Source organism: Marmota monax, unplaced genomic scaffold (genome assembly GCF_021218885.2).
Source record: "Marmota monax isolate L192 unplaced genomic scaffold, Marmota_monax_Labrador192_F-V1.1 WCK01_AAM20220418_F8-fsc00021, whole genome shotgun sequence".
Classification (NCBI taxonomy): Eukaryota; Metazoa; Chordata; class Mammalia; order Rodentia; family Sciuridae; genus Marmota; species Marmota monax.
Window position 1 is genome coordinate 26,836,423 of NW_026695228.1, and position 12,121 is coordinate 26,848,543.

The window sequence follows — 12,121 nt, forward strand, 5'->3', positions numbered from 1 at the left end:
ATTGGAGAAGTGGTTGGATTTGGAATGTGTTTTGCAGCCTGGGCCAACTGGTCTTACAGGGCAGCATCAAGGGTGACTCCTTAGTCCAGGTCTGAGCCCCTGAGAGGATGGAGGGCCATTTCCTGAAATGGGGATAGATGGTAATGTGGGGCAGGCTGGCAGGGGGAGCATGTTCCTCCTGGTCTTGAACTGCCTTTGTATTTCTGCAAGGAAAAGGGAAACAGATATTCCCCCAGCCCTTTGCTGTAGTCTCCAGGAAGGGAAAGGCTTCCTGCCAGGTGCCAGGCAGTCTCAAGCAGGCCTAAATTCAGGGCATAATCATCCAAACCCCACTCCATGGCTTTGAACCTTCTCTCCCCATTCTCTGAGCTCTGGTGTGGCTGCCTTGCCATTCCCTCAGCCTAAATGCTCTTCCAAACCCATCCCCAACACAGCTCCACTTTTCTTATGGCCTGAGCCTTCTCCTAAAGGCTTTCCTGGGTGCCCCCAACTACATCCTGCATCTTACCCTGTCCACTGTCACTTCCCTAATATTCTCATTACATTACTGAACTGATCACCCGGTAAATGCTTCTGATTTACTAGATTCTCTGTCACCTCAATTTCTGGGAATTCCAGAAGAGCATGGAGTCTGTCAGCTCCAGCACCCAAATCAATTTCTGATCCATAGGTGGGTGACGAACACCTGCAGTCAGCTCCTTCTACACGTGGGTTCAGCACCCACAGATTCAACCAACTGTGGACGGAAAACTTTTGTTTTTGTTTTTGTTTTTTTTAATCAAATCTGTACTGAACATACACAGACTCTTTTCCTTGTCATTGTTCCCTAAACAATCCAGGATAATAAAAATACTTGCATAGCATTTAGATTGTGTTACATATTGTAAATCTTCTAAAGATGACCCAACCTCTATGGGAGAACGTATGTAGGTTATAAATGGCAGATAAAACCCCATTTCACATAAGGTGCATTTGTAGATTTTGGTGTTGAGAGAGGTCTTGGAACTAATCCCCCTGGTTACCAAGGGACAATTATATTCGCTGAGTGTGGGATTCACTTTCCTTCCCATGCACAGCCTGCCCTCCCCCCCCCCCATTTGAAAAAAATTTTTCTTCAGTGCTGGGGATGGAACCAGGGCCTTACGTATGCTAGGTAAGTGAGTAGTCTTTCAGAGATACAGTTCCAGTCAATGTTTGTGTTTTTTTTTTGGGGGGGGGGTTGTTGTTGTTTGTTTGGTTTTTTTTTTTTTTTGGACCAGGAATTGAATCCGGGGGCATTTATCCACTGAGCCACATCCCATCCTTTTTAGAGACAGGGTCTTGCTGAGTCGCTTAGGGCCCAGCTGAATTGCTGGGGCTGGCCTCAAACTCATGATTCCTCTGCCTCAGTCTCCTGAGCTGCTGGGATTACAGGCATGCGCCCCCGTGCCCAGCAATGTATGTGTTTTGTTCCAATCACAACTTTGCTTATCTTTCCACCCTTCAAAACTTTATTCAGTGGTGGAATCTCATCCTGTCCTAGTGGAGAATCTGCCCAAGATTCAGGCCCTGGTGAACATAATGCTCAGTTGGCTCAGCTGGGAGCTCTGGCGTGGGCCTTTCTAGGTTAGAGGCTTCTTTGGGGAAGGGACAGGGCAGTTCCTTCTTGGCTGCTGGCTTTGCACTATTTGGATGAACCAGCAGAATCAAGTAGCACCCACTGGGGAAACCGGAATTTCTCTGCTTCTGCTCTTGGGTGGGGTCTGTGTAAGCTGCAGGCCTCTACAGCTGAGAAAGCCAGTTTCTTCTCCGCTGCCTCTGAGTGATGTGTTGCAGCTCTTAGTGGCTGGCTATGCCCTCCAGAGTTGCAGCACACCCCAGCAGCTCGCTGCCGTTTCTTCTTTCTGGGTTCTCCTCTTGCAAATTCAAAGAATGAAATCCACAGACGAGGATGAGTGAATAAGATTTTTTTTTTTTTTAAGAGAGAGAGAGAGAATTTTTTTTTTAATATTTATTTTTTAGTTTTCAGCGGACACAACATCTTTGTTTGTATGTGGTGCTGAGGATCGAACCTGGGCCGAACGCATGCCAGGCGAGCGCGCTACCACTTGAGCCACATCCCCAGCCCATGAGTAAGATTTATTCAAGTGTGAATAGAAACACACTTGTCCCACAGGGGGTTGCCACTTGCATGTGCGAGTCTAGGGGTTTGTGTAGCACTTGGGTCAACGTTGTTGGTCCAAATTTATGCTGACTCTTGGCTTTGGCAAGGTACTGATGTTGGTTAACCTTTGAGTCTGAGCTTCACTCAGATCTGCCCCTCTCTTGTTTTCCTGTCGGCTGGCCTGCAATCCTAGCTTTCCAGGGGTTTGAGGTTGGTGGATTGTGGATGCTTCAGGGTTCAGAGCTGTGGCATACCCTGCTTGGGGCTAGGCCGCCACAGGGTGACAGGTGACAGGCTGTCTCAGGCCCTGGCCATCATGGCAGGCTCTGCCAGCCATGGCCTGTGCTTGCTGCCTATTCTCTGGCTCCGCTGGGTCACTGCTCTGCAGATCTGGGACAAGGACATGGCTTCACTGGCAGACTAGGTGGGTGTGACGTCCTGGAGACCTCTTTGCTGAGATGGGGGCATCTGTGAGCTGGGTGGTGGCCTCTATGCCAACCATCCCTTGGCAGATGCCGGGTTCCACCATCGTGGCCACCTGCCTCTCAATGAGTTTCATGGGGAATTGGATCCAGTGAACTTTAGCTTTCGGGAACTAGAGTCAGCTGGGATCCTGAGTGTCCTGCCTTTTGGGGAGACTTTTCAAGACCGTGAAGTCCTTGCCCTCTCTGGGCCCTGGATTACTTCACCTCCCAAGAGGCTGGGACAAAGGACCTGTGGGTAGCATCAACTCCCGGGAAGAAGAGTCTTCACTCGTCTTCTTTTTTTTTTTTTTTAAACATTTATTTATTTATTTATTTTTTTAGTTATTGGCAGACACAACATCTTTGTTGGTATGTGGTGCTGAGGATCGAACCCGGGCCGCACGCATGCCAGACGAGCGTGCTACCACTTGAGCCAGATCCCCAGCCCTTCACTCTTCTTAAAAAGACTTTTTGAGGGTTGGTGAGTACAGTGCTTATCTAGCATTGACAAGGGCCTGGGTTTCATACCTAGTGCTGCAAAAGAAACAAAAACCAAAAAACAAAAACTTTTTTTTTTTGAGCACATGCCTGTAATCTGTTATTCAGGAGGCTGAAATGGGAGAAATGCAAATTCAAGTTCAGCTTTAGCAATTTACGATGCCCTAAGCAACTTAGACCCAGTATCCAAAAAGAAAAAGAAAAGTGGGCTGGTGATGTAGCTCAGTGGTAGAGCCCTGGCCTAGCATGTGCAAGGCCTTGGGTTTAACTCTCAGTGTGGGGGGAAAAAATCGAACCAAAAAAAGCAACTTTCATTTGTTTTTGTGCCGAGGATTGAACCCAGGGCCTCTCACTTGCAAGGTAAGCACTCTACCACTGAGCTATATCCCCAGTCCTTTTTATTTTTTGAGACAGGGTCTCACTAAGTTGCCAGGGTTGGCCTTGAACTTGCCATCCTCCTGCCTCAGCCTCCCCACTCATTGGGATTACAAGCATGTGCCACCAGGCCCCTGCATTCATGGAAGATTTCAAATAAGCAACCGTGGACATACAGTCAGCCTTCTGTATCTATAGGTTTCAAATTCTGTTTCAACCACCACCCACAGACTGAAACTAAAAGAAAAAATTGCATCTGTCCTGAACACTTCTTTTTTCTTGTCACTAAATGATACAGTGTAACAACTATGTATATAATATTTACATTAAATTAGGTATTATAAGGCATCCAGAGATGATTTAAAGTTTATGGGAAGATGTACATAAGTTCCATGCAAATACTATGCCATTTTATACAAGGAACTTGACAGCTATGGACTTTAGTACCCACCCCCCCCCCAAAAAAAAAAGTCATTGAAGTCCTAACCCCTAGCACCTGTGAATGTGATCGTTATTTGGAATTTTTTTTTAATATATATATTTATTTTTTAGTTGTAGTTGGACACAATACCTTTATTTTATTTATTTTTATGCGGTGCTGAGGATCGAACCCAGGGCCTCGCACATGCTAGGCAAGTGCTCTACCGCTGAGCCACAACCCCAGCCCAGAAACAGGGTTTTTCCAGATGACTAAGTTAAAGTGAGGTTATTAGAGTGGGCCCTAATCCAAAATGATTTCCTTATAAAAAAGGAAGATTTGGCTGGGGATTTGGCTCAGAGCTTAACATGGATGAGGCATTAGGTTTGATCCTGGCAGGGGGGTTTGAATACAGAACAGACATGCGTAGAGGAACACAGAGGCAATAACCAGCAACACTCCTCCAAGCCAGGGAAGGTCAAAGATTGTCAGCAAACCACTGGAAGCTGGTCCAGAGGCCTGGAACAGATATTCCCCAAGAAGGAACAGTTCTGCCACCACCTTCATCTTAGACTTCTGGCCTCTAGAGACAACACATTTCTGTCTAAGCCCTCCAGCTTGTGGTAGTGGTTTGGCAGCCCTCGCACACTCATCCACATTACTGTCCACTCTGTGTACACCCCAATTATTGGGAGATGGGATCTCACTGTTGCCCAGGCTGGACCTGAGCTCCTGGGTTCAAGTGATCCTTCTGCCTCAGCCTCCCAAGAAGCTGGGACTAGAGACACACGACCTTGAGCTTGCCTACATTCCGGTTATTTGAAAGCATATTCTAGGGCTGGGGATGCAGCTCAAGCGGTAGCGCGCTCGCCTGGCATGCGTGCGGCCCGGGTTCGATCCTCAGCACCACATACAAAGAAAGATGTTGTGTCTGCCGAAAACTAAAAATAAATAAATAAATAAATATTTAAAAAAAGAAAGCATATTCTAGACTTTGTACCATTTCCATCCTGAATCTGGCTGAGGATTCCAGCTTGGAGGCATGGGTTATGACTCATTCCTTTCGAAAATCTGTGTGGGCAGCAATTGGCCTCTCACTTCCCTGAAAGTCTTGAAGCAGAAGGAACTGCATTTGCACATCTAGTTATGACTGTTGAGGCTAGGCTGAGCACTGCCAGGACAACTGGGTCTTTTTCTAGGCCTTGGTGACCCCACAGGGCCAAGTGAGAGACACAGGTAACAGTCTGGCTCAGCTTAGGCACCCCCTTTTTTTTAACACGTTTTAAAGTCTTTATTTATTTATTCTTATGTGGTGCTGAGGATCGAACCCAGCGCCTCATCTGTGCTAGGCGAGCGCTCTGCCGCTGAGCCCCAGCCCCGCACCCCTTTTTAATGGCCTCCAGTAACTTTGTTTTGGAGGTGGTAGTTTTATGGGCCTCACTCATGCTGAGCTCTGCCCCAGTCCTCCAGTACCTTTCTTTGTACTTAGTTGTGAGCCCAGCACATTCCAGAGATGTTTGCAGACAGGGGAGGCCCAGCATACTTGGGGTATCACCATGGCCACCTAGCACTGCTGGGCTGCACATGCAGAAGGTAGTACTGGCCAACTTTCTTATTTACATATTTAAATTCATGAGGTATCAATATATTGTCCAGGCTGGCCCCCAACTCCTGGCCCCAAATGTTCCTCCTGTCTCAGCTCCACAAGCAGCAGTTGGGAACTACACATGTGTCCCACCACACTCAGTCTGGCTGACTTTAAAGACTTGACCATGTTACTTTATAGTCTAGCTAGTTTTAAGTTTGTTTAGTGGGAAACACCACCAGCAGACTCAAGAGTTGGGTCTTTGTGGTGGGTACAGGGGCACAAGCCTGTAATTCCAGTGACTTGGGGGGGTTGAGGCAGGATTGCAAGTTTGAGGCCAGCCTCAGCAACTTAGTGAGACCCTGTATCAAAATGAAAAATAAAAAGGGCTGGGGATGTAGCTCAGTGGCAGAATCCTTGTTTTGCATGAATAAGGCCCCGGATTTGATCCCCAGCACTGCAAAAAAATAAAGAATTGGGATATCGGTTTGGTGTCTTTAAAGATGTTTATTTACTCATTTATCACGAGATCAGGAGGCACTGGCTTTCCTGATTCTGGGCTTAGGGCAAGTTCTGTGCTTGGGAGCTTTGTCTACTTGTGGCCTCAAGACCACACTTTGGCTGTGACAAACAGGCCAGCAAACCCTCAGAGCGACTGCCAGGAGGATGACATACCAGAGGCCCACGCATCTCCTCAAGCTCCTGGGCCTGACTCACCAGGGGTTAGTTAATTCTGGCAATTTCAATAAATGATTAATGCCCTTTCATAAATGATTGCACTGCAGACTGCAAGCTCCTTGAGGAGAGTGCCCAGTGGAGCCCAGCTCTGGAGACCAAGCCCAACACACCAAACAGGATTATTCCAAATGGCAATGAACTGTTCTCTGAGGCTGATCCTTGGATGAAAAAATAAAATTTATTTTAAACCCAACAAAAAAAGAGAACTGGGATGGAGCTCATCCTGGCTCTGCAGAACCACCTCTTCCTGGGGCTGAGGCCTGCTTGGTCGCTCTGTGTGGCCTCAGCTTCCTAAGTGAGATGAGGCGGGGCCAGGCAACATCTCTCTCACAGGGTTCAGGAGGCTCCCAAGCCTGCCAAGGGCTTGGTCTGGCTCATGGCCATGCAGCAAGAAGGAGGGTATCCAGGGCCCTGGGCAGTGCAGGGCGAGGGTCAGGGGAAGTTGCTGTAGGGCAGATGGAAGGGGTAGAGGGGCGAGTAACGTGAATCCTGCCAGAGTAGCTTGTTCTCCAGGAAGGCGACAGTGGGCAGGGTGAGGACCAGGCTCTGGTGCTTGAGCATGCTGTACACGTTCAGACCTGGGCAGGTGGGGAGGATGGCAGCCAGGTCAGGGAGAGGCTGCCCTTGGGCTCTGCTCCAGTCCCGCCCACATCCGGAACCCCATTCCCTCCTCAGGGCACACCTGTCCTGTTTACAGGGACATCATGGTCTAGCATGGTTAGGAGACCCAGGCACCCTGGCTTCAGATCTTGCCTCAGCCACCCCCAGGACCCTCACCAGAGAGCTGCCTCACCTACTTAGAGGCTCTTGTATGCTGGGCTCTGCCCTGTACTTGGCCATGACTCCTACCTCACATTCCAGAAGGAAAGATAGAGCAAATGAATAAACATAATGTACTAGACAGAGACCAGAGCTACCAGAGTTAGTGAGCAAGGGGGGTGGGAGGGGAGGACTGGGGGGGAAGAGGGAGGCTGAACAGGGCTTGGGTGGCCTGCAGGTCATCTTGGGCTTTTTCCCTGAGGGAGGTGGAAGCCATAGAGGGCTTTGGGCAGAGCAGGGACAAGCTATGGTTCAGATGCTCACACATGCCCTCTGGTGGAAGTGGGGGGAACACACTTTGACAGCTATTACCTTGGAGCTTTTATTTTTTTAGGCAGGCAGTTAGGGAAAGCTGAGGATCTGATTAGGGAGTGAGGTCATTTGCTGATCCAGACCATTCAGTGACCAAGAAACAGATGCAAGATTTGAACCAGGTCATGACTCTAATTGTGGGACCTGCACATGCGTATTCTGGGGGTCTGGGAGATGGGCCAGTGCCCTTCACTCACCTACAGCCGGGATCAAGTTGAAGGTCTTGAGCCCAGAGGTGGCCTCCACAATGTTCTGTGGCATCTCCTCATGTATCCTGTGAGAGGACAGGAGGTGAGCCCTGTAGAGGATGGAGCTCAGGCCTCCCCGTCCCTGCCCTTCCCAGTATTCTCACAAATCCACAAGGAGCACAGAGTTCCCCCAGCGGCGGTAGCGCGCCAGCTCCGTCAAGTACTGGGGGTCTGGAGTGGGCAGCTCCAGGGAGTCTACAATATGCAGGTCATCCTGGTGGGAGGAAGAAAGCACCCCTGAGCCTGGGTCCAAAGCTCCAGAGCTCCCCGCTCCAGCCGACCTCCCCAGGCACCCTGCCCCCATTCTCCAAGATCCTCATGGCTCCGAGTAGGACTGCTTTGTACCTGAGCCAGCTTGACGGTCAATGCCACCTTGAGGCCCAGCGCCCTCATTTTCATGGGTAGCATGTAGTAGTAACTTGTGGGGCCTCGGGGACCATGGACAACACCTCCTGTGGGGACAGAGGTGTGTGAGCAGGTATGGGCCACTGCTGGGCTTGGAGGTCAGAAATGTGCCTCACTGGCTGGAAAGAAGTTGCTGGAGGAGAGGCTGCCCCCCTGCCCAGTCAAGCAAAGAAGTGGGGATCTTGGGAAGGGAGAGAAAGAGGAGGCTGGACCAGTGACTTTACCTCTCTGGAACTTAGTCTACCCAGGTGTCAAGTCCTGAGTTTTGATGATTCCTAACCCATAGGACACTGAGAATTACAGCACGACATGAGATTAATTAAAGCACAAACCATTAATGCTGCAGTTATGAGGAAGTTAAAATTTCCAGGACTGACCAGGCTTGGTGGCACAAGCCTATAATCCCAGTGGCTCAAGACCTGGAATGCCAAAGTAAGGAGCTCAGACTTCACTCAAAGGCTTGTGGAAGTGAGTGGTTTAGAAGATCCCTCTGGGTACCATGTGAAATGTGGGCAAGGAAAGATGAGAGGGGAGGGGAGGCCAAGAGGGGCTGTAGCCATGATCTGAAAAGAGAAGACATGCAGATGAGGAGAGGGAATAATTCTCAGAACTCTGTCTCCCACTGAGACAATAGGGTCTGTAGTCCCAGCCTCTTGGCTGATGAGGAAGTTTGCATGGGGCTGAGACCATATCACATGAGAAGTGGGCAGCTGTGTGTGAAGAAGCACCCAGGTGCTGGACTCAGCCAGAGCCCTTCTCCCCCTTGTCCCCACTTACCTCCTCGCCAGATGGGGGACCGGATGCTGCCATGCCGAGCTCGCCCGCTGCCTTTCTGTGGCCAGGGCTTCCGGCCACCACCCCGCACTTCAGCCCTAGTCTTGGTCTTGGCATAGCTCTGTGGGTACAAAGTGAGCAGGGTCAGGTCCATAAGACAGATTACATTGCAGGTGCCTGGTCCAAGAATATGGTGGTAAGCCAGGCAGAGAGACCTGCTGCCAGGAGGCACAGAGATCAGGGCTCTGATGGGACAAGCACAAAGTGCTTAGAGATAGAGGAGAAGATAAAGAAATCAGAGTTCCCTCCTCTGTACCAGAACATCAGCCTCCCAAAGAAGGGTCCTGCTGGCTCTCAGCAGATGTCCTACACTTTTTAAATTTTAATGTAGCTACATATTAATGGTAGGTGGCTGGAGAAAACAGGGAAGAGGCGTGGGGTAGGGATCATGAGGAGCATGGGATGCCATGCTGGTGGCTTTATTCCCAGGGTGATGGGGAGACATGGAAGGAACTCTCTGGACCTCTGGGGCAGGTGGTTAAAGGCGGACAGACCCTGACTGATAATGGATTCTTCCATGTTTTTGGCATAAAATCCAAACACCTCACTATTGTTCCCATTGAGCTTTACAGCACTATTGGGCTCCTTCTGGTCCCTGCCACAGTACTTTTGCATGACCTGCTTTCATTATCTCCACCTAAGCTCCACTGCCACCTTAATCTAACCAGATCTACAAGTAGGCTTGAGGTTAAATGCCCTTTCTCTGGGATGACTGCCCCAAACTATACATTTACAGACATGACTACTTAAGTAGTGTTCATCTCTCCCACACGACTCTGAGCTTCATGAAGGCAGGGACAGGGCCTGTCTTGTCCACTGTTGAATCCTCTCACCTAACACACTGCCACAATGCTGGGTGCTCAGAAAATGCCTAAGAATTGACCTACCCTTGAATGGCTCTAGAAAGAAAAGACAAAGTCCATGTTGAGCAGTCCAGAAAAAACACACCATTGGTTTCCTCTGCTCCTGCCTGAGCCCCACAGGAAACTCCATCCCCTTTCCTCCCTCTACCCAGGAACTCACAATTCTCTTGAAGTTCTTCTGCCAGGTGGCAACCTGGTGCAGGATATCTAGCCTAGGGAAGAGGAGGGAAACATGAGAACCAACTCTACTTAAAACCTCCAAGGTCCCACAAGACCTGCCTTTTCCTGATCCCATCCTGTACCTGCTCCTGCCAAGTTGGTTTCTCTGAAAGATGAAGTCTAGCCTCAGGGCTTTTGCACTTGCTCTTCCCTCTGCCTGAAATGCTTTTGCTCCGGCTGGTTCCTTTTCAGCTTGCAGGTGCCAGCTTAAACTACTTGAGAGGAGTCCCTTTTTACTACAGCTATACTTTACCTTTTTTTTTTGGTACTAAGGATTGAACCCAGGGGCACTTTACCACTGAATATGGATAGGGTCTCACTAAGCTGCTTAGGGCCTCATTAAATTGCTAAGGCTAGTCAAGCCAGGCATGGTGGCACACACCTGTGCCACCCACAGGCTCAGAGGCTAAGGTAGGAGGACTGCAAATTTCAGGCCAGCTCCAGCAACTTAGTGAGGCCCTAAGCACTTCAGTGAGACTCTCAAAAATGAAATAAAATAAAATAAAAGGCTGGGGATGTGGTAAAGCACACCTGGGTTAAATCCCTGGTACCCAGATAGAGAGACAGACAGACAAGACAGGTAGCTGACGCTGGCCCCGAAATTGTGATCCTCCTGCCTCAACTTCACACAATCCCGAGGCAGGGAAAACCGTCGTCCCCTTTTGGCAGGTGAGGAACAGGTTCACGGATATGAGACCTGGTCACCCCATTCCTGAACTCGGGCTCCCCATCCCTTGGCCGATCAGTTCGCCATTACAGACCCTGACTCACCTGGGTGCTGTGGCGAAAACGTCAGGATGCAGTTCAGCCAGGCCCACGCGCTCCTGCTCGAAGCCCCGCAGGGACTCGACCCAGGCCTGCACAGGGCGCCGGTGCGCGGGTAGTGGGAGTTCGCACTTCCGCAACACCGGCTCCCGGAGACCTGGAACGATTGGGAGGTCAAGGGTCAAGGTCAAGAGTCAAAGTTCTCGGTCGCCGCCGCTCCTCCTGAGGACGACCCTAGCTGCCTCACCCGCACCCGCCACCGGCTCTGAGTTCTCCGCGGGCGGTGCTGCCTCTTCCGCCAGCGAGCTGAGGCCCTGTAAGTGGTAGGCAAGAGTGAGAGACGACCCCCCGGCCTCCCTGCCTTTGTCCTCTGACCCTGTCTCCCGTCCTCCGCCTCACCCTGCAGCCCGAGGGCCGAAGCCAGGCCCGCGCCCCGACCCGGACTAACTGCAGCATTGCCCAGCTGCTCCCCACGCCACTGGAGGTCGAGGCTCCCTCCGGTCGCGCGCGACGCCACGCGATGACGTCACGCGCGCGACACCGCCCGCCTTGCCAGGATCCGACGCAGGAAAGCGGAGTGTTGTGAGAACGTGGCTCGGCGGCGGGGTGCAGCCCAGCGTACCCCTACCTCCGTCCCGGAACTACCCCCGGGGCCCACTCTTCACTTCTTAGCTTAGGGACCTCTACGGCACTTGGGAACTCGACCGCTCCGCAGGAAGCCCCACCCTCCCTTAGGCCTTGTCTCCCCCCGCCCCCCGGGTTCCGCCCCCAAGGAACCGTGCAGGAATCCAACCAATGAAACGTCTCCCGCCTGAAGCCAATTAGCCAATGGTCGTTAAGTGGGTGGAATGGCCCTCCCACGACCGGGAGGTTTTGAGTGGGTACCTATGAATGCCGGCAGTAACTGTTGAGTTTCTGCTGCCGGCCACGCCCCCATTTAGCTTCGGATTCGCCGGGTGGTTTTCTATGTTCAATTTTTTTTTTTAAATTTATTTTTTAGTTGTAGTTGGACACAACACCTTTATTTTATTTATTTTTATGTGGTGCTGAGGATCGAACCCAGGGCCTTGCACGTGCTAGGCGAGCACTCTACCGCTGAGCCCCAGCCCCAGCCCAGCCACAACCCCAGCCCCTGTGTTCAATTTTATGGGTTGGTGGGTGTAGTTGTTTAAATGCAGGACCTTGTAGCTCCCACAGAACCCCTTCAGGTTTGGGCCAGCCTGTTAATATCCCCCAGGGGAGGGCTGCGTCCTCTGGAAGCCCCTCAGATCAGCTCTGTGTCTCTCTCACCCCTGGGCCGAAGTCCTGTCCCCTCTCACATCTTCTAGAGCTCTCCGAGGACAGAGCAGAGTGGGGGTTTCAAGCTCCCAACAGTAATCCAGATGCTTTTCTTCGTTCCCACACGACCTCCAGGGGGCTCCACGAGCCCGTACCT

At 50.9% G+C, this 12,121-nt stretch overlaps 1 protein-coding gene across 2 annotated transcripts; it reads right to left on the reverse strand.

Annotated features, from left to right (window-relative positions):
* Window positions 1-2,986: 2,986 nt before the first annotated feature.
* Mrpl4 (mitochondrial ribosomal protein L4) lies at window positions 2,987-11,306 on the reverse strand. 2 transcript variants are annotated; one of them, XM_046437382.2, is made up of 9 exons: window positions 11,086-11,306; window positions 10,934-11,000; window positions 10,693-10,843; window positions 9,863-9,914; window positions 8,783-8,900; window positions 7,946-8,052; window positions 7,705-7,814; window positions 7,550-7,626; window positions 2,987-3,141 (listed from the first exon to the last, which is right to left on the reverse strand). In XM_046437382.2, the coding sequence occupies exons 1-9, from the start codon at window positions 11,140-11,142 to the stop codon at window positions 3,029-3,031; spliced, it is 852 nt and encodes a 283-aa protein (XP_046293338.1). In that variant the 5' UTR covers window positions 11,143-11,306; the 3' UTR covers window positions 2,987-3,028. The 2 variants fall into 2 exon arrangements, with proteins under 2 accessions (XP_046293338.1, XP_046293336.1); XM_046437380.2 differs by lacking the exon at window positions 2,987-3,141 and adding an exon at window positions 6,381-6,799 and having other exon boundaries at window positions 11,086-11,297.
* Window positions 11,307-12,121: the final 815 nt, after the last annotated feature.